This window comes from Hemitrygon akajei, chromosome 8, assembly GCF_048418815.1.
Source record: "Hemitrygon akajei chromosome 8, sHemAka1.3, whole genome shotgun sequence".
Taxonomy (NCBI): Eukaryota; Metazoa; Chordata; class Chondrichthyes; order Myliobatiformes; family Dasyatidae; genus Hemitrygon; species Hemitrygon akajei.
The window spans coordinates 95062938-95086360 of NC_133131.1; the positions used below are offsets into that span (position 1 = coordinate 95062938).

The 23423-nt window shown below is 42.3% G+C and overlaps 1 protein-coding gene across 6 annotated transcripts in view; it reads right to left on the reverse strand.

Moving 5' to 3' along the window:
• ppp1r9a (protein phosphatase 1, regulatory subunit 9A) overlaps window positions 1-23423 on the reverse strand; it is a 231650-nt gene that overhangs the window by 173678 nt on the left and 34549 nt on the right. For all 6 annotated transcript variants that reach the window (XM_073054199.1, XM_073054197.1, XM_073054200.1 and 3 more), the window contains exon 2: window positions 7342-7474. In XM_073054199.1, coding sequence (XP_072910300.1) covers window positions 7342-7474 — 133 coding nt within the window. The remainder of the gene's footprint in view (window positions 1-7341; window positions 7475-23423) is intronic.

The following is a 23423-nucleotide window of genomic DNA, read 5'->3' on the forward strand; positions in this document are numbered from 1 at the left end:
GAGCAAGAATGACAATTAATATGGCATAAGGTCAAGCTTAAAAAATACACTGAAAAAAAATTAATGCTGAACAACATCATCAATATCAGTTTTTTAATCTATGATAATGAATACAGTACATAAAATAATGAAACATAGGAATCAGGAAAATCTACATAAAAGTATTTCGCTGATTGCATACCCAGGTAGAGACAGTGAATATGAACAATTACAAGAGCTACTTTCATTTATGTAGATTGAACTGACTCGCAAACGTCTCAAACCATGCCACAAAAGACATACCAAGACGAATGTGGATCATGAATCAGAGGAGGAGGAATAAGGAGAGAATGACTTTTATTGTGAAAGTTAGTTTAAGAATAGGGAGACTTATGTAGAATGTTGATAAGACCACCTTGGAGTGCTGTGCATGGTTTTGTTACCTTCCAAAAACAAGATGTAGTAATACTGGAGATAGTTCAAAAAAGATTCATCAGGTTAATTCTTGGAATTAGAGGTCTGTCTTACCATGAGAGACTAAACTGGTTGGATCTATATACATTAGAGTTTAGAAAAATGAGGGATGCTGTTATTCAAATATACAAGATCCCAAGTGGGTTTAACACAATAGATATTCAGTTGTTTCAATGATGGGAGAGTCACAAACAAAGGGACAACTATAAAATAAGCAGCCAGTCATTTACAACTAAGATGTGCTGAATTTTCTCCTAGCGAGTGAAATTTTCTAGTGGAAGTCCAATCATTAGATATATTTAAGGTGGAGATGAATACATATAAGAAATGTGCTTTTCAACCATCTAAACAAACTAGTGATTTTATGATCTCCCAAAAGATTCTGTAAACTTAACTCTCAGGAATGCAGGTATGGTACCTCAAAACCGAAAGTCAGCCTTCTCTGGGGTGGCCATTGCTGAGACAGACTTCAAGCCAGATTAAAACATTGAGGCCCAAGAACAGAAAACAATCTGGTGTTCAGCCCCACTATTCTATGTGAATTAAAGCACTGAAGCTCGAGAGCAGAAAACAAACCAGTGTTCACCCCACTATTCCCTAACAATTAAAATGTTAAACCAGATTAAAGCATTGAGGCTTGAGACTGGAAAATGAACTAGTGTCCAGTGGTATCTACCAGCATTTGACCCGTCTCCCTCTCTTCTCACGACTTCCAGTGAGCAGGAGGTGCAGAAGTCTCTGGCTGCAAAGCAAAACCTTCAGGCTCCTGGACTGGCTTCACTCACCTCAGCGCTGAACTGACTCCGCAGCTGTAGACTCACTTTCAGGGACTCCGCAGTTCAGGCTCTATATATTTGTTTTTTTTATTATTTGCACGATTTGTCCTCTTTTGCATAGATTTTGTTGAGTGTGGTTTTTCATGGATTCTACTGTGTTTCTTTGTTTTGTGGGTGCCCGCAAGAAGATGAATCTCAAGGTTGAATTTACTTTGAACTTGGATATTTGAAGGATTGAGGAACTGAAGGTTTTGGAAACTAGCACACAAGAAGCTAAGGCCAGAGTGGATCGGCCACGATTATACGATTATACTGAATGGTGCAGTCTTGAGGGGACTGGTAACCTACTTCTGCTCTAATTTCTTGTGCTCTGTTCTTGTAATCTTAAACTTGGTTACTGATGCTGATTTCAACAAAATTTTAAAAGTTACTGTGGAATTTCACTGACCATTCAAATCAACTGAAAATAAAAGATACTGAGAAAGAATTGAATGTGTGGCTGCACTAAAGATTGTGGCTAATCAAAGAAGATGAGTATAGAAAGAACAAAATTGTCAAAGAATGTAATTTGTGATTCTGCTAATGACTGTTTCGTTGCTATGGAGTGGAATCCAATTCAGAAATAGCAGTTGTGTAAAGATGGGCATGTACTTTGAAATATAAAAGTATTTAAGAAACAACAATTATTTCATTCTCTTTATGCTCATGTACAGGAAATGACATGAAACAATCATGAATCTTGCAGAAGAAGTTGTTGAAGATGGAGCCAGCAACCAACATGACTAACAGTGACATCCTGCAGACAGTTCACGTAACTGCATCTTCCTGCCCTTCTTTTAAATATACTTCTACTACTAACCTGTGCGTGATTGGAGCCTGTAATTTACATTTTGAGTTTCTGTAATTTACAATGTTTTGTGCCAACTGACTGATCTGGCACTTTTGCTGTCTCAGAGAGAATACACTGCAGTTGAGAGCAAAGTTGGGAAGGGAGCATACTGTCTGATGTTGGAATGCAAACCGATGATCAGCTCCAATTCTCCACCAACTCACCAATTAAAGCATTAAGAAAAATTTATATCAACAAGGACAAGAGCAGAAGGCGAGCGGGTGTTCAGCGTCCTCTGCCCGCGTTTGACCAGTCTTCCTCTCACTCACTGCGACCAGAGGAAGGTGCAGGAGTCTTGGGTCTTGAACAAAATTTGTTTGGCATGGTTTATGAATTGGACTCGTCTCTAGAGGACTCTGCAGTTCATGTTATATGTGTTTCTCGTTTCTGGTTACTCCTTTTATTCCTATTTTGCATGATTTTGATCAGGGAGGACTGGCTCTGCAGCCTGGAGATAATGAACAATACAGCACTAAATTGAATTGAACTGAACAGCACAGTCTTGGACTATTTCAAAGACTCTGCAGTTTGATACTTAATATTCTTTGTATTATTCACTCATTTTTTGTTGTTGACGTGATTTGTTCTTTTTTCTGCATGCTTGTGTTTGATACTCCCTTTGAATGGGTTCCATGGTGTTTCACTGTTTCATGGCTGGCGAATTTCAAGGTTCTATACAGCATACAAATTTTGATAATAAATGTACTTTGACTCTTTAAAGGTTGGATTAAAATGGAGGATAACAGCTGAAAGATTTGCAGCTTTATTTCTCAGGTAAAGGATATTACGCACAGGAGGGAGGGGAGCTGGGGGGTACTTTGGAGTTCTAACATTTAACTGTCATTCATTCTTTGGGGGCACTCTTTTGTTTTCGTGGATGGTTGCGAAGAAAATGCATTTCGGGGTGTATATCGTATACATTTCTCTGACATTAAATGTACCTTTGAAACCTTTGATTCAAAACCACCACTCTGAAAGGGATATTTTGATATCTTTAGCAAAGTAAACTTTTGGTTTAATTATATCATTGGGATTTGGATATCACTGGGAAAACCAAAACTGATTGTCTACCTCCAATTGCCTATAAATTGAATGGATTTATTGGCCACTTCAGAGTTAAGTATCAACCAAATTGCTGTGGATCTAAATTCACAGAAGATATTGAGTACTACAGACTTCTTTCCTTATATTCAAATAGTTTTGTGTGTTATATATATCCATGTTTTATTCAAAGCTGACTCAATGAAAGGATTTAAAATTCCCCCTACAAATAGAAAGGAATTTGAACTTTTCTATGTATGAGCCAGAAAAGGTTGTGGATTGTTTTCACAAATTAAGAGAGAGATTGGAAGGGAAAAAAAGAGTAGGAAGGGTCCAATAGTATTTTATGTGGCACTGCTAGATCTGATGATGGATTGCTGAAAGAGTTCCATCCCAGATATGCTCAAGTCAATCCACAATACAGAGGAGACTGTTTCAAGAGGTCAAAATCATCAAAGTTGGAGCTAGGTTAAGTGACCACAGATAAAAATACAGTGGCATGTACACTCAGTGGCCACATAGTAAAGTGATTATCGAAGTAATCACTATATACAACCGTGAGACTAATTTAATTGCAGGCATACTCAATAAATCCATAGAATAATAACCATAACAAAAACAATTAAAGACCTCACCAACTTGCGTTCAACCAGTGTGCAAAAGACAACAAACTGTGCAAAGACAAAAAGAAAGAAATAATAAGCATAAATAAACAATAATATTGAGAACTTTAGATGAAGAGTCCTTAAAAGTGAGTCCATAGGTTGTGGGAACATTCCAATCATGGAGTACGTAAAGTTGAATGAGGTTATCCCCTTTGGTTCAAGAGCATGATGATTGAGGTGTAATAACTGTTACTGAACCTGGTGTGAGTCCTGAGGCTGCTGTACCTTCTTCCGGATGGTAGCAGTGAGAAGAGAACATGACCTGGGTGGCAGATCGCCCCGAGGATGGATGCTGCTTTCCTGCGACAACATTTCACATAGTTTTGCTTGATGGTGGGGAGGGCTTTACCAATGTTGCAATGGGCAGTATCCACCACTTTCTGTAGGATTTTCCATTCAAGGGCATTGGTGTTTCCATACGAGGCTGCATTGCAGCCAATCAATATACTCTCTACTACACTTCTATGGAAGTTTTCTAAAGTTTTAGATGACATGTTGAATTTTTGCAAACTCCTGAGGAAGTAAAGACCCTGCTATGCTTTCTTTGTAATTGCATGTACATGCTGGGCCCAGAAAAGGTCCTACGAAATAATAACACCAAGGAATTTAATGTCAGTGGCTCTCCACCTCTGACCCTTTGTTGAAGACTGGCTCATGGACCTCTGGTTTCCTCCTCCTGAGGTCAGTAATCAGCTCCTTGTTCTTGCTGACATGGAGTACAATGTTGTTGTTATAGCACCACTCAGCCAGATTTTCAGTCTCCCTCCTCAATGCTGATTTATCACCATTGTTGATTCGGCCTACAACAGTGGCATTGCCAAGAAACTTGAATATGGTATTGGAACTGTGATTAGCCACACAGTCATAAGTATAAAGTGAGTAGAGCAGGGGGCTAAGCATACAGCCTTGAGATCCACCTGTGCCAATAGATTGTGAAGGAAATGTTGCCAATTCAAACTGACTGGGGTCTACAAATAAGGAGGCATTGAGGCCAAGATCTTGCTGCTTATTGATTAGTTTTGAAGGTAAGATGGTACTGAATGCCAAGCTGTAGAAGATAAAGAGCATCCTGATATAAGAATTTTGCTGTCCAGATGTTCCAGGGTTGAGTGATGAGTCAGAGATGGCATGTGCCATGGGCCTGTTGCTCCAGTAGGCAAATTGGAGCAGATCCAAGTTGCTTCTAAGGCAGTTGATATGTTTTATCATTAATCTCTCAAAATAATTCATCATTGTGGATGTAAGTAGATATGCAATGCAATAGTGATAGGAGGAATTAATTTTTAGATGGTGAATGAGGACACAATCAAATTAGTTGCTTTACCATAAGTGCCAGTGTTGTACTTCTTCAGTAATGTTGGTATTGTGCTCATCCAGGAGAGTGAACAACATTCCACACCCCATTCCCACACTTGTGCACAGTAGAAACACCTTTGGAGTGATAACGGGCAAGTCCCTTACTGTAATATAGTGAGTCCCAGGCCTACTCTCATTGCCATAATATTTATATGGCTGGTCAGTCTGAATGTCAAATATATGTGGTTAGGCTCATTTACATGGTCACTGCCTGTCACTGTTGTGGTACAAATGTTACTTACAACAATCAGTCAAACTTGAATCTTATTTTCGAAAGGCATGAAGATCTAAATTTCCTGACTTTTGAGTGGCAATAAATACATCAATCATCAGCAGACATCCTATTTCTTATTATATCAATGATAAAGTGGCTGAAGATAATGGAACCTAGGAATCTGGCTGTAATATTTATTTCAGACAAGTCAGCATTTAACAACAAGGGTTGCACAACCTTGAATAGAAATTGTTAGGGATAATATTACGGAGTACCTGGAGGCATATGATAATATAGGCCAAAGAAAGGAAAATCCTGCCTGACTAACCTACTGCAATATTTTGTGGAAATTACAAGCAGGGTAGACAAAGGAGATGCAGTAGATGTGCTGTACTTGGATGTTCAGAAGGCCTTTGACAAGTGCCAGACGAGGTTGCTTAGCAACATAAGAGCCCATGGAATTACAAGGAAATTACTAGCATGGGTTGATTGGCAGAAAACAGAGAGTGGGAAAACAGGGATCCTATTCTGGCTGGCTACCGATTACCATTGGAGTTCCACAGGGGTCGGTGCTGGGACTGCTGCTTTTTACAATGTATGTCAATGATGTGGACTCTGGAATTATTGGATTTGTGGTTAAATTTGCCGATGATATAAAGATTGGTGGAGGAGTGGATAATGTTGAGGAAACAGAGAGCCTGCAGAGAGACTTAAATAGTTTAGGGGAATTGGCAAAGAAGAGGCAAGTGGAATACAATGTTAGAAAGTGTACGGTCATGCACTTTGGTGGAAGAAATAAACAGGCAGACTATTATTTAGATGGAGAGAGAATTCAAAATGCAGAGATGCAAAGGGACTTGGGAGTCCTTATGCACAATACCCTAAAGGTTAATCTCCAGGCTGAGTCAGTGGTGCAGAAAGCGAATGCAATGTTGGCATTCATTTCTAGAAGTATAGAATATAAGAGCAGGGATGTGATGTTGAAGCTCTAAAACACACTCATGAGACCACACTTGGAGTATTGTGTGCAGCTTTGGGCTCCTTATTTTAGAAAGGATATACTGACATTGGAGAGGGTTTACAGAAGATTCACGAGAATGATTCCAGGAATGAAAGGGTTACCATATGAGGAACAATGGTAACCCTTTCATTCCTGGAATCATTCTCGTGAATCTGGTAGCTCTTGAGCTGTATTCCCTGGAGTTCAGGTGAACGAGGGGGGAATCTCATAGGAACACTGAATGTTAAAAGGCCTAAAAAGATTAGATATGGCAAAATTAGGTAGAGTAGGGGAGCCTAGGACAATTGGGCACGACTTCAGGATTGAAGGACATCCATTTAGAACAGAGATACAGAGAAATTACTTTAGGCAGAGGGTGGCAAATCTGTGGAATTTGTTGTCACAAGAGGCTGTAGAGGCCAAGTCATTGGGTGTACTTAAGGCAGAGATAGATAGACTGTTGATTAGCCAGGGCATCAAAGGGTATGGGGAAAAGGCAGAGGAATAGGGATGACTGGAAGAATTGGACCAGCCCATGACTGAATGGCAGAGCCGACTCGATGGACCAAATGGCCTACTTCTGCTCCTATATCTTATGGTCTTATAAAATATGTATGTTTATACCATTCAATATATTTTATAGTCGTGCACATTTCACTACTGTCTTTTTCTTTCAATATCCTATCTAAAACTTCGTTCTCATCATTTTTTGGCTATCCCTCACAATATCACAATTTTCAGCATTTTTTTTTTGTTAGACCCCTCTCTCCCCCTCCAAACTGATTTATGTATGTTTTATGTAAATAGTTTGTCCTGTAGACAGCTGGTAATTCCCCTTATGTGTCTCATCTTTTGTGAAGAAATATGTAATTCAAGTTTATTATTTCCCTTTCAAACTCCAGGACAGAACAAGAAATTTCAAAGTAAACTGTGGCTCTTATTCCTACCTTTCTCAAGTTCTACTGGGAAAAGATCCAACCTTTCTACACGCTTTTCCAGTTCATATTCAGCAGATGCTGCAACTGGATCCACTTCATCATTTCTCCTATCATAGTCTTCATTAGAGTAAGTGTGGAAAACCTGTTAAAATAATAGATTGGATTTGTGGCTGGTTCACTTAGAAAAGCAATGATCAAAACAACAAGAATCACTTACTTTTCTATAAGCATATTTACTCAAAAGTTACAAGACTTAGAGAAACATAATTAGAGTAAGAGTCATTATTTTGATATGTCAGTTGTTTAAAAATGAGAAAATACTAACAAGGCAATACAGAGAATTTCATATACAAGTCCAAAATTCATAGACTGATGTAACTAAATGACTAGGAGAATACCTAAAATAAGAATTTTTGGTCCATTAAGACCATGCCACCTCTTTTTCATAGAAATCCAATTAGTCCCACTTTACTGGAAACAGAAGAGCTGCAGCTGCTGTCATCTGGAGCAAAAATAAGCCAATAGTGGAACTTAGCAAGCTGAGCAGCATCTATGGAAGGGGAAGAACTGTTTCAGGTTTAAATTCTGCTTCTGGACCATAACCATACAAATTATTTCCTTCTGTGCATTTATGCAGCTCTATTTGAACACTACAAATGAATCACCTTATACTACAACCCCTAGTTGGAAATTCCAAACCCCATCAACTCATGGCAGAGAAAAAGTTTAAGCTCATTTCACTTTTGGCTCTATGACCAGTTTTATTCAATATTCCTGGCTCTTGACCATTCAACCAACTGAAACAGCTTTGTATATATCCACCCACTTTCACAAATGTAAATAACCAGATTCTTTGGCAACTTCTTTTGCTCCAACGGGAACAATTTCTCCAGTCTAACCAAATAATTATGATCCTTCATTCCTGAAATTATTCCAGAAAATCATTTCTCCAAATCTTTCCTAGTGCTGTTCACAACATTCCAGTTGTGGCCAAATCAATGAATTACAAAAGGTTCTGACTTCCTTGCGTCCATTTATAAAGCCCAGGACCCCATAAACTTTCATGACCACTTTCTCAACACCTCTGCCACCTTCAACAAACTAGGCTCTGTTTCTGAAGCCCTTTTAAAATTATGCTATCTCATTTGCCTGATTAAAATGTAACACTTGTATTTCTTAAAAAGAAATAATACTCGCATTTGTCTACATCTCCTTGAAGTCTATTACTCTCCTCACAGTTCTTGTAACTTCAGGTTTAGTGTCATCTACAAATTCAGAAATTACACCCTGTGAACCTAAATCCAAATCACTAAATTGGATTAAAAGAATGGCCCCAGAATCAATCCTAGAGGAACTCCATGATATATTTTTCTGCCTCTACAAAATTTCAATACTACTTTGCTTCTTGTTATTTAGCCAATATTTATGCAGCACTTATGCTATTTAACAGGTTTCAACATTGATAACAACTATGTGAAACTTTTATCACAGGCCATATGAATAGTACATCAACTATACTTACTACTTATTGCCCACCTCTGATTGCCTTGCACTGAGGGACTTAACAAAGGACAGTTGAAAGTCAGCAAGTTGCTCTGGACATGAGCTAACATTAATAATATCAGTGAAATAGATAGATTTTAACAATGATCTAGCAGGTTCACTATGACTAATATAAGGTTTTTACTCTAGATTTGTTTAGTTAATATAATTTAGACTTCACAGCTGCTGTATTGAAATTTGAACTCACTTCTTCAAATGATGCGTCCTGACTGTTGCATTATTAATCCACTGACAACCATTACAAGTCTATAATTAGTTTACTATGTAACATTTCTAAAAAAAATTAAACAAGTCTCTAAAGAGAAAATTCGAGATCATACAGGGAGCTAAAAGGTGGTTCCAAATTGTGTAAAATATACTGCAAAATCCATATTGGGATAAAGGATTGATGCAGCTTAACTTATTTGGAAGGTTTTAAAGTTACTGCCATGTATCCAATATCTCAAGATAAGAAAATCTCCCAACTTTCAGATTTCAGTTATTCAAAGGACTAGCATAATATTGCTTATATGATTGCAATTGTCTTCCTCAGCAGTCCCTCCTGGTCAAGAATGACAACTTCCACTGCAGTTCAGGGGTTTTTAAACTGACTAATGAGTGTTATGCAAGATCCACAGATTTTTCCAAAGATGGGACATATGGAGTTCATCAGGGTAGATTAAATAAATATCTTAGTTCTGCCTTCACCAAAAAAAAATACAATTAACTACCAGCTATATCACCATAGACACAAGGATTCATATAACACTGTGACTAGTGGTGTGTCACAGGGATCAGTGCTGGGTCCATTGTTATTTGTCATCTATATCAATGATCTGGATGATAATGTAGTAAATTGGATCAGCAAATTTGCTGATGATACAAAGATTGGAGGTGTAGTGGACAGTGAGGAAGGTTTTCAAAGCTTGCAGAGGGATTTGGACCAGCCAGAAAAATCAACTGAAAAATGGCAGATGGAGTTTAATACAGACAAGTGTGAGGTATTGCAGTTTGGAAGGAAAAACCAAGGTAGAACATACAAGGTAAATGGTAGGGAACTGAGGAGTTCAGTAGAACAGAAGGATCTGGGAATACAGATACAAAATTCCCTAAAAGTGGCGTCACAGGTAGATAGGGTCGTGAAGTGAGCTTTTGGTACATTGGCCTTTATAAATCAAAGTATTGAGTATAAGAGTTGGAATGTTATGGTGAGATTGTATAAGGCACTGGTGAGGCCAAATTTGGAGCATTGTGTGCAGTTTTGGTCACCAAATTACAGGAAGGATATTAATAAGGTTGAAAGCGTGCAGAGAAGGTTTACAAGGATGTTGCCGGGACTTGAGAAACTGAGTTACAGAGAAAGGTTGAATAGGTTAGGACTTTATTTCCTGGAGCGTAGAAGAATGAGGGGAGACTTGATAGAGGTATATAAAATTATGATGGGTATAGATAGAGTGAATGTAAGCAGGCTTTTTCCACTGAGGCTAGAGGAGAAAAAAACCAGAGGACATGGGTTAAGGGTGAAGGGGGAAAAGTTTAAAGGGAACATGGGGGGGGGGCTTCTTCACACAGAGTGGTGGGAGTGTGGAATGAGCTACCAGATGAAGTGGTAAATACGGGCTCACTTTTAACATTTAAGAAAAACTTGGACAGGTACATGGATGAGGGGTGTATGGCAGGATATGGTCCAGGTGCAGGTCAGTGGGACGAGGCAGAAAAATGGTTTGGCACAGCCAAGAAGGGCCAAAAGGCCTGTTTCTGTGCTGTAATGTTCTATGGTTCTAAAATGGACCCCTCAACCACTACATCCATACTAATTACATTGTCAGAATCAGAAAAGAAAAAATAGTGAGGTAGTATACATGGGTTCATTGCTCATTCAGAAATATGATGGTGGAGGGGAAGAAACTTCCACTAAAATATTAAGTGTTTCTGTTCAAGTTCCTGTAACTCCTCCCTCACAGCAGCAATGAGAAGAAGGCATGATTGGATTCTTAATGATGGATACTGCCTTTTTGAGGCAACACATTTTGAAGATAGCTAGCTCCATCATGGGCACTAACCTGCCCAGCATCGAGATTACGTTTGCAACTTTCCACAGCTTTTTCCAATACTGTGCAGTGGCCCCTCCATACCAGACAGTGATGCAACCAGTTAGAATGCATCCCAATGTCTATGCCATGTTAGCAAATGAATTGCTTAGAGAGGAAGGAACTGAAATAAATCAATGTTCATAAAGTACTAGTACTGGGGAATTAATTGGATAGAATATTAACAAATGCCTAGGGTCTGACATTCTACATCCCAAAGAAATGAAGTCACCCTGGAAATAATGGATGCATCATTGCCCAACTTGCAATATTATTCAGGTGCTGTAGCAATTCCTACAGATAGTCGGGAAGGGAATAAAACCTCATTATTTAAAAAGAAAGAGACAGAAAAACAGCAGAAAACAAGCCCATAATCACCAATGGGGAAAATGCTAAAATCAGTTATAAAAATGCATTAATAGAATACTTGAAACAGAACAAATCAGCACAGTTAATGAAAGAGAAATCATGCCTAATCATTCTCCAGCCCTTATTTTGAGGTTGGAGAACCATTGAATGTGGTGTACCGGTATACGAATTTTTACAAAGCTTTTGATAAAGGTCCCACGAAAGTCAATGTGCAAAACTACAGCGCATGGGCTTAGGGATGAAATACTGAGATAGATTGAGAAAGACAGAGCAAGAACAAACTGGTCTTTTAACTGGACTTCAACTAATTTGACAGGGGGATGGGAACCAGAGTGATAGGGTTGAAAACAGGGCAGTTGGGATGCAATCAGAAGTAGTGCGCAGTGAAACTCTGAGGAAGGACAAGCAGATGATAGGGCAAAATAGCAGTCAGTGAGATGAGTTAAAGTGAAATGGGGCCAAAATCAAAAATGGTGATGAAAGCAGGGCTGAAAATGTTACAGTGCCTATAAAAAGTATTCACCCCATGATTCAGTGATGCCCTCAAAAACTAAGTGACCATGTAAGAAGAGAACTAGTGAGAAAAGTCACCAAGAGACCTATGACAATTCTGGAGGAGTTATAAGCTTCAGTAGCTGAGATGGGAGAGACTGCACAGGTGCTTCACCAGTTGCAGCTTTATGGGAGAATGGCAAAGAGAAAGCCACTGTTGAAAAACAATCACATGAAATGTTGGCTAGAGTTCATCAGAGGTCATGTAGGATACTCTGAAGTCAGGTGGAAGAAGGTTCTATGGTCTGATGAAACCAAAATTGAGCTGTTTGACCATCAGACTAAACGCTATGTTTGGTATAAGCCAAACACCGCATATCAAAAACACACCATCCCTACCATGAAGTATGGTGGTGGCAGCTTCATGCTGTGGGGATGCTTCACTGCAGTAGGCCCTGGAAGGCTTGTGAATGTACAGGGCAACATGAATGCAGCAAAATATAGGGAAATCCTGGAGGAAAACTTGATGCAGTCTGCAAGACAACTGCAACTTGGGAGACCAGTAGTTTTCCAGCAAGACAATGACCCCAAGCAGAAAGCCAAAGCGAGACAGGAATGGCTTAAAAACAACAAAGTTAATGGCCTGGAGTGGCCAAGTCAAAGTCCAGACTTCAAACCAATTGAGAATTTGTGGCTGAACTTGAACAGGGCTGTTTACTCATGATCCCCATGCAATCTGACAGAGTCTGAGCAGTTGTATAAAGAAATCAGGGGAAAAATTGCAGTGCCCAGTTGTGCAAAGCTGATAGAGGCCTATCCACACAAGGCTGTAGTTGCCGCCAAAGGTACATCTACTAAATGCTGACTTGAAGGGGGTGAATGCTTACACAATCAATTATTTTGCACTTTATATTTGTAATTAATTTAGCTCACTTTGTAGAGATCTGTTTTCACTTTGACATGAAACAGTCTTTTCTGTTCAGTCAAAAAAAAGCCAAATTAAATCCACTGCGATTCAATGTTGTAATGCAATAAAAACATAAAAACTTCTGAGAGCAGCAAATACTTTTCATAGGCAGTGTATATTTGAAGGCGCACAGTATTTGGAATAAGGTAGATGATCTTGCAGTGCAGTTAGAGATTGGCAGGTACAATGTTGTGGTCATCTCCGTACTGTGGCTGAAAGAAGATAATAGTTGGAAGCTTAACATTCAAGGGTAGATGTTGCATCAAAAGGGCAAGCAGGGAGGCAGAGAGGATAGAACATAGAACATAGAAATCTACAGCACATTACAGGTCCTTCGGTCCACAATGTTGTGCCGACCATGTAATCTACTCTAGAAAATGTCTAGAATTTCCCTACCACACAGCTCTCTATTTTTCTAAGCTCCATGTACCTATCTAAAAGTCTCTTAAAAGACCCTATGGTATCCGCCTCTACCACCATCGCTGGCAGTGTGTTCCATGCACCCACCACTCTGTGTGAAAAACTTACCCCTGACATCCCCTCTGTACCTACTTCCAAGCACCTAAAAACTATGGCCCCTCGTGTTAGCCATTTCAGCCCTGGGGGAAAACCTCTGGCTATCCACACAATCAATGTCTCTCATCATCTTATACACCTCTATCAGGTCACCTGTCATCCTCTGTCACTCCAAAAAGAAAAGGCCAAGTTCATTCAACCTGTTCTCATAAGGCATGCTGTCCAATGCAGGCAACATCTTTGTAAAACTCCTCTGCACGCTCTCTCTATAGTATCCACATCCTTCCTGTAGTGAGGTGACCAGAACTGAACACAGTACTCCAAATGGGGTCTGACCAAAGTCTTATATAGCTGTAACATTACCTCATGGCTTTTGAACTCAATCCCATGGTTGATGAATGCTAACACACCTCACACCTTCTTAACAACACTGTCAAACAGCACAGCAGCTTTGAGTGTCCTATCGACACAGACCCAAGATCTCACTGACCCTCCACATTGCCTGTTTGTGGTCTTATGCTGCTGTAGCCCATCCACTTCTGTTGTGTGTTCAGAGATGCTCTTCTGCACACCATTGTTGTAACGAATGGTTAATCGAGTTATTGTCACCTTCCTGTCAGCTTAAACCAGTCTGGCCATTTTCCTCTGACCTCTCTCATTAACAAGGTGTTTTCACCCACAGAACTGTAGCTCACTAGATTTTTTTTGTTTGTTTTTCGTACCATTCTCTGTCAACTCTTCTACGTGAAAATCGCAGGTGATCAGTAGTATCTGAAATACTCAAACCACCCTGTCTGGCACCAACAACCATTCTACCATCAAAGTCACTTATATCACATTGCATCCAAGCTATCTACGTGATACGTGAGCCAGGACAGTACAATATGGAGAACAAGCTGTTGCTTGTGCAGCAGGCTCCCCACCCCAACCACCGCAGCTGATGAATCCAAAGGAAAAGCAAGAGACCGATACAGTTTGGCACCAGCAGCATGAAGAGTTGCCAGTCAGTGTTGAACTCAATGTAGGGATTCCCTTAGGGACTCCAGCTCGGGATTTTCACCCGGGGTTTACTCCTGAAGCCTTCCCCATGAGTGAGTATAGCCCAAAGGTAGCGGAGGTTTGAGATCAGAGTTTTCCTTCCCCTAGATGAGCTGCCAACCACAGCTGACGAGCCCCATCTATCCAAAGTGACTGGCTTTAAGGTGCCAGTAACCCCCCTTTGCCCGTCAGTGGAAATGGCTCCACCGGGCTCAGCAGCTAAGTCACACATGAAGGCCGGGAGTTGGACGGGATTGTCAGAGGCTATTTGAGACACACACCATTGGGAGTATTTAATAGGTAGTAGAAGCTCATCCCCAACCTTAAGGATGTATTTTGGAATTGGTTTACTATCATCAGATGCATAGAGATACAGTGAGAAGCTGGTCTTATACACTGTTCACACTGATCAGATCTTTACACAGTGCATTTAGGTAGAACAAGGGAAAACAGCAGCTGAATGCAGAACAAAGTGTCACAGTCACAGAGAGAGTACAGTGAGGGCAGACAAGAGGTGCAAGATCATAACAAAGTAGATTGTGAGGTCAAGAGTCCATCTGATCACACAAGAGTCTGAGAACAGTGGGGTAGAAGCCGCCCTTCAGCCTGGTGGGACGTGCTTTCAGGCAATGAGAAGTGTGGACAGACTCCGTGGAGGGGGGAGGCTGGTTTCTGTGATATGCTGAGCCGTGCTCCCAATCCTCTGAGGTTACTGGCAGTTACGCACGGAGCAGTTTCCGTATCGAGCTGAATGGTGTGAGTGTGGGATGGCTCTATTTGTGAAAAAATAAATGAAGTCCTTAGTAAGAGGTTGACATAGGATCTGAAGATGTAGAATCCTTGTGGGTAGAATTAAGAAACTGCAAGTGTAAAAAGACTCTGATAGGAGATATACAGGCCTCCTCTTCATGTAATTTGCAGCTACATGTGGGCTACAAATTACAATGGGGGGACAGAAAAGGCATGTAAAAAGGGCAATGTGATAATCATGGGGCATTTCAATATGCAGGTAAATATGTTTTGCATGTTTTATTCATAAAATCCTACATTGTTAATCACAACGCTCTCAGACAATTCTGGATATTCAACGACATGCTGACCAACGCAGTTGCTTTGAAGCTGCCGTAGTTTTGGGAGCAGCACACTACCATGTGGCTTACCCAGGCAAAAGCCCATTTCATGGTGTGAGAAATAGCCCCAGACAATACAAATTTTACTATGTTGTAGCATCGCTAAGTAGTTCCACTACAACCAGAGTGGTGAATCTACCAAAAGACCACCCACACATGGTAAATATGTCACTCTGAAACTCACTTAATACAGGCTTTAGGACTGTCCGAGTCTGAGAACACCAAACAGTTGTTCCCCTTGCTGGGCCTGGGTGACACTAGGCCTTCAGAACCAATGGACCACCTCCTATCTCTTCTGGGCAATCACCATAGAATACAGGATAGTACAGCACAGTACAGGCCCTTCAGCCCACAATATTGTGCCGACCTTTAAACCCTGCCTCCCATATATCCCCCCATCTTAAATTCCTCCATATACCTGTCCAGTAGGCTCTTAAATTTCACTAGTGTATCTGCCTCCAGCACAGACTCAGGCAATGCATTCCACGCATCAACCACTCTCTGAGTAAAAAACCTTCCTCTAATGTCCCCCTTGAATTTCCACCCCTTACCTTAAAGCCATGTCCTTTTGCATTGAGCAGTAGTGCCCCAGGGAAGAGGTGCTGGCTGTCCACTCTATCTATTCCTCTTAATATCCTGTATACCTCTATCATGTCTCCTCTCTATTCCTCCTTCTCCCAAAGAGTAAAGCCCTAGCTCCCTTAATCTCTGATCATAATGCATAATCTCTAAACCAGGCAATGTCTTGGTAAATCTCCTCTGTACCTTTTCCAATGCTTTCACATCCTTCCTATAGTGAGGCAACCAGAACTGAACATGGTACACCAAGTGTGGCCTAACCAGAGTTTTATAGAACTGCATCATTACCTCGCAACTCTTAAACTCTATCTCTCAACTTATGAAAGCTAACACCTCATAAGTTTTCTTAACTACCTATCTAGCTGTGAGGCAACTTTCAAGGATCTATGGACATGTACCCCCAGGTCCCTCTGCTCCTCCACACTATCAAGTATCCTGCCATTTACTTTGTACTCTGTCTTGGAGTTTGTCATTCTAAAGTGTACCACCTCACACTTCTCCAGGTTGAACTCCATCTGCCACTTCTCAGCCCACTTCTGCATCCTATCAATGTCTCTCTGCAATCTTCGACAAACCTCTACATTATCCACAACACCGCCAACTTTTATGTCCTCTGCAAACTTGCCAACCCATCCTTCTACTCCCACATCCAGGTCATCAATAAAAATCACAAAAAGTAGGGGTCCCAGAACTGATCCTTGTGGGATACTGCTAGTCACAACCCTCCAATCCAAATATACTCCCTCCACCATGACCCTCTGCTTTCTGCAGGCAAGCCAATTCTGAATCCACCTGGCCAAACTTCCCTGGATCCCATGCCTTCTGACTTTCTGAATAAGCCTACCATGTGGAACCTTATCAAATGCCTTACTAAAATCCATGTAGATCACATCCACTGCACTACCCTCATCTATATGCCTGGTCACCTCCTCAAAGAACTCTATCAGGCTTGTTAGACACAATCTGCCCTTCACAAAGCCATGCTGACTGTCCCTCATCAGACCATGATCCCACCTCTAAGAATCTTTTCCAACAGCTTTCCCACCACAGTCGTAAGGCTCACTGGTCTATAATTACCCGGCCTATCTCTACTACCTTTTTTGAACAAGGAGACAACATTTGCCTCACTCCAATCCTCCGGTACCATTCCCATGGACAACGGGGACATAAAGATCCTAGCCAGCTGCTCAGCAATCTCTTCCCTCACCTCGTGGAGCAGCCTGGGGAATATTCCATCAGACCCTGGGGATTTATCCATCCTAATGTATTTTAACAACTCCAACACCTCCTCTCCCTTAATATCAACATGCTCCAGGACTTCAACCTCACTCATATTGTCCTCACCATCATCAAGTTCCCTCTCATTGGTGAATACCAAAGAGAAGTATTCATTGAGGACCTCACTCACTTCCACAGCCTCCAGGCACATCTTCCCACCTTTATCTCTAATCGGTCCTACCTGCACTCCTGTCATCCTTTTGTTCTTCACATAATTGAAGAATGCCTTGGGGTTTTCCTTTACCCTACTCACCAAGGCCTTCTCATGCCCCCTTCTTGCACTCCTCAGCCCCTTCATAAGCTCCTTTCTTGCTACCCTAGATTCCTCAATAGTCCCATCTGATCCTTTCTTCTGAAACCTCATGTATGCTGCCTTCTTCCACCTGACTAGATTTTCCACCTCACTTGTCACCCATGGTTCCTTCATCCTACCATTCTTTATCTTCCTCACTGGGACAAAGTTATTCCTAACATCCTGTATGATATCCCTAAACATCATCCACATGTCCATAGTACATTTCCCTGCAAAAACATCATCCCAATTCACACCCGCAAGTTCTAGCCTTATAGCCTCTTAATTTGCCCTTCCCCAATTCAAAATTTTCCTGTCCTCTCTGATTCTCTCCTTTTCCATGATAATGCTAAAGGCCAGGGAGCAGTAGTCACTGTCCCCCAGATGCTCACCCGCTGAGAGATCTGTGACCTGACCCTGTTCATTACCTAATACTAGATCTAGTATGGCATTCCCCCTAGTCGGACTGTCAACATACTGTGACAGAAATCCATCCTGGACACACTCAACAAACTCTGCCCCATCTAAACCATTGGAACTAATCAGGTACCAATCAATATTAGGGAAGTTAAAGTCACCCATGATTATTTTTGCACCTTTCCAAAATCTGCCTTTCACTCCGCTCCTCGGTATCTCTGCTGCTACCAGGGGGCCTATAGAATACTCCCAAAAGAGTAACTGCTCTCTTCCTGTTCCTGACTTCTACCCATACTGACTCAAAAGAGGATACTGCTACATTACCCAACCTTTCTGTAGCAGTAATAGTATCCCTGACCAGTAATGCCACTCCTCCTCCCCTCCCCCCCCCCCCATCCCTTTTAAAACACTAAAATCCAGGAATATTGAGAATCCATTCCTGCTCTAATGCCAGCCAAGTCTCTGTAATGACCACTACATCATAATTCCATGTATGTATCCAAGCTCTCAGTTCATCACCTTTGATCTTGATGCTTCTTGCAGTGAAGTACACATACTTTAGCCCTTCTACCTTACTACCTTTACACTCTTTATTCTGCTTCTCTCTACTCAAAGCCTCTTTATATGTTAAATCTGGCTTTACTCCATCCACTATACTTGCAGTTCTCGCATGACCTTTATCCTCCTCCACCTCACTATCTGCTCTAACACTCTGGTTCCTCTCCCCCTGCAAATCTAGTTTAAACCCACTGGAGCAGCACTAGCAAACCTTCCCGCAAGGATATTAGACCTTTCCAGTTCAGGTGCAACCAGTCCCATCAGAACTGATCCCACCTTCCCTAGAACAAGGCCCAATTGTCCAGAAACATGAAGCCCTCCCTCCTGCACCAACTCCTTAGCCACGTATTTAGCTGCATTATCTTCCCATTTCTAGCCTCACTAACATGTGGTACGGGTAGCAATCCTGAGATTGCAACCCTGGAGGTCCTGTCCTTCAACTTTGCACCCAACTCCCTAAATTCTCTTTGCAGGACCTCCTCCTTCTTCCTATCCACATCAGTGGTCCCTACATGGACCAGAACATCTAGCTGCTCACCCTCCCTCTTGAGAGTACGGAGAACTCAATCCGAGATATCGCGGAACCTGGCACCAGGGATACAACAGACCATCCGGGATTCTCGATCTCTCCCAAAGAACCTCTTATCTGTCCCCCTAACTATCAAATCCCCTATCACTACTGCTCTCCTCTTTTCTCTCCTTCCCTTCTGAGCTGACAGTCCCATCTTGGTGCCAGAGACACGACCACTGCAACTTGTCCCTGGTAGGTAGTCCCCTCCAACAGTATCTAAAAAGGTAGTAGGACTCCATTAGTCTCTATAGACCATGGATTTGCACCTTGGAAAGTTTCCAGGGCGCAAGCCTGAGCAAGGTTTCTTTTAAATGGAAGACCAGCGGTTGCCCAAGCTGCAAGTCTCCCCTCTCCATGCCACCAATGTTGTCCAAGGGAAGGGCATTAGGACCCATACAGATTGGCACCGGTGTCGTTGCAGAGCAATGTGTGGTTAAGTGCCTTGTTCAAGGACACACACACAAGCCTCAGCCAAGCCAAAACGGTATACTTATTATTGATGGGAATGGCCACAGGGATGTTCTGCTCTTCCTGTCTATTCCCCTTCCCTCTCCTCACAGTCACCCAGCTACCTGTCTCCTGACTTTTAGGGGTAACTATCTCCCTGAAACGCCTGTCTATGTCTGCCTCTGCCTCACAAATGATCCAAAGTTAATCCAGCTCCAGTTCCCTAACTCTCTTTGTCAGGAGCTGCAGCTGGATGCACCTTTTACAGGTGTAGTCATCAGGGACAATCATGCTCACCCTGACTTCCCACAAACAGAGCACCCAACTGCCCTAACTGCCGCCTCTATTACCTACTTCTAGGTTAATTAATTACAGGAGCTTACCCGGCCTTACCTCACTGGCAGCAAGCTCATCCTCAGCTTGCCAAAGCCTCTCCAGACAAAGCCTTCCCACTCTGTCTCCCGCTCCTCCGACACCCGCTCCATTAATCTGTTTGCCTTCTAAAATCTCCCGTTGTCTCACAGGCCGACCTTCACGCGCTTGCACAGTCGTGCCCAGTTCAAACTGCCGAAGAAATGACCTTCTCCCATGAAGGACTATAGGGAGCTTGCTAAAATGGCCAATAGTCTACACTCTGCCAGGCAGAGTTGCATCGTTCCTCCTCCTTCCCCTGTCACAATAAGTCCTGTCAGCAGAGCCTCCAGCAGATGCTACAACTTCAAACCAGACAACGCCAGATCTATGTTTTTATCATGCATGCTTCACCGCGAATGTCAAGAAATGCCGACCACCATGCAGTTTCAACAGCAAACATCAGAAGTCTGTGAACACAGTGGGTTCCAGCTGCCTGAGTCATCAAATGTTTATTTGGACACTCTCTCAGGGCGACACTTCCTATGTGACGCAAGCACTCCTGTGTGCTACCAGCTTCGTCCATTGATTATAAGGCAGAACAGCAGCAGCAGCAGGATCCAGACTTATGGGACACGATGCATGACACTCTGCTTCAGAGGATGACACTACACATGGGACTTTGCTTTGGCTAAAGTTACTGGACTTCCGCTCAGTCAGATTCCTGTGTGCCAAAGGACTGTTGGTAGATCTTAAGAGCTGTTGGCTTGTGGACGCAAAGGGCTTTGGATCATTACCTTGTATCCTTCAGTAAGTTCCCCACGACAACTCTGTCTAGCAAAAGCACCACCATATGTGAATTCACTCGTCTGCTGGGCAATTTCCCAAACATCACCAAGCCCACTTTTTCCACGACAATCCAAAGCATGGAGTCAAGCACCACATTTGCACAACTGGCTCGCTGGTCCATACCCGTGTGGGTAGGCTGAACTCGGAAAAGCAGGCCACTGCGAAGTCTGAGTTTACTATTGTGGAAATGCACAACATTGTACAGATTGAATAAGCCTTGGACCTCACCCCTCCACATGTCCCTAAGCCCGATGGTGGTTTCTGTCCATGCAGTGATTATTGCAGCCTTAATGAGGCCACCACCCCAGATTGTTACCTGATGCCATGTATTCAAGAGTTTTCAGTACATTCAGCCAGAAAGATAAATTTTTCTGAATTGGATTTTGTCAGGGGCTACCATCTGCCTGTGTGTTCTGAGGACGTTCCCAAAACTGCTGTTATAACCCCATTTGATATATTTGAGTTTCTGCACATGCCATCTGGCCTGAAGATTTTTCAGTGACTAATGGACTCTGTGTTAAAAGACTTGGATTTTATTCTTTATTTACCTGGACGACATACTTGTCATCAGCACATCCAAAAGTGAACATGTATATTGCTGCACACTTTTCAAGTCAACATGGGCTAACTATTAGACCCACTAAATGCCAGTTCGTGTTGTCTACTATTGATTTACTCGGCCACTGCATTTCCACAGAAGGTGTGTCACCCCTGCTGTCAAAAGTCATCGCTATTATGGCCAACTCTGCACTACCAAAGCATTGCAAGAGTTTTTAGGCATGCTGAATTTCTATCTCCATTTCATCCTATGAGCTGCAAAACTCACGTTCCCCTTGTATAGTGCCCTTAATAGCAAAGCTCCTACTCGCCTGATTGAGTGGTCAGCGGACATGCCCAAAGCATTTGACAACACTAAGTGAGCTCTTACAAACACAACCCTACTCGTGCACCTACTCCCCAATGCAACCATAGCCAACACTATTGATGCCTCAGACTATGCTGTGGGTGCTGTGCATGAAACAGATGGCTGAAGGCACATGGCAGCCATTAGTCTTCTTTAGTTGGTAGCTCCACCCCACCCCAGTGAGGAAGTGCAACAAATTTGTCCGCCAGCTTCTCGGTCTCCATTTTCATTGACCACATGCATGCAACGGCCAAAGCATCAGACTCTTGGTCTGCACAGCAACAATGCCACATGGCGTACATTTCAGAATTCAATACCAACACACAGCACATCAAAGGGAAAAAATTGCTGTGTCTGATTGCCTTTCACAGACTGCCATTGATGCCATACACATTGGGCTTGTCTAGCTTGACATGGGAGCTGACCAAGCTACTGACCCAGAGGTCCAGCTTACAGGACAGCAGTCACGCGCCTTAGGTTAGCCAATGTCAAGCTCTAGGGCGCAGGAGTTTATCTCCTATGCGATGTTTCAACCAGACATCATCTTCTCATAGTGCCAGCAAACTGGAGGTGTACTCTCTTTAACTCCATTCACAGCCTTGTGCATCCTGGCAGGAAGGCTTCACAGAAATTGAATGCAAGCAAGTTTGTGTGACACTGCTTTCGGAAGGACATGCAAAACAGTAGTGTGCCAGCGAGTGAAAATTAACCATTATGTTCAGGCACCATCGGCACCTTTTGAGGTCCATGAACAAAGGTTTGACCACATCCAAGTGGACCTGGTTGGCTCCACGCATTCCCCCCAACCCTACCCTCACAGATCTGTGCCATAGTGGATCATATCACCAAGTGGCCAGAGGTTGTCCTTCTAGTGCCGATGATAGCTGTGGATGTAGCTCAGACATTCATCAACACCAGGATTGTTCAATTAATTACCCCATTTGAAATTCTTCCAATTGCTGTCCCCAATTCTCACCAGATCTCTGGGCTGAAATGGCCCAGAACCCTGGCATTAAATTGCATCACACCACAGCATATCACTTGCAGTCAACAGCCTGTGCAAGCGGTTTCACTATTCCTTAAAGGCAGCTGTTCCAAAGGCCTCCCTTAAGGATGAGTGTGCTGGAACGATCATATCCCATGGATCCTGCTGGGACTCAGAATGGCTCCAAAAGAGACCCTGCCATCCCTCACAGCGGAGTTGGTGCACGGGCATGCACTACAGATGCTGGGTGATTTTATTCCTGATGTCACACTGCCTGGTCAGCATCTCAGCAGCATTCCACTCTCCCCAGTAAACAGAACAAAAAAAATTTGCAGATGCTGACAGTCCAAAGCAACACACATGAAATGCTGGAGAAACACTGCTGGAAATCTGCTTATCAATTTCATCAACTTTGCCTCCAACTTGAACCCTGCCCTCAAATTTATTTTGTCCATTTCTGACATCTCTCTCTCCCATTTCTTGATCTCCCTGCCTCCATCTCTAGAGACAGTCTATCTACTGATATATTTTACAAACCTACTGACTCTCACAGCTATCTGCACTACATCTCTTCCCACACTGTAACTTGTAAAAATGCCATTACCTTTTCTCAGTTCCTCCATCTCTGTCATTTCTGCTCTCAGGATGAAGCTCTTCACTCCAGAAGACCAGAGATATCCTCCTCCTTCAAAGGAAGGGGCTTCCCTTCCTCCACC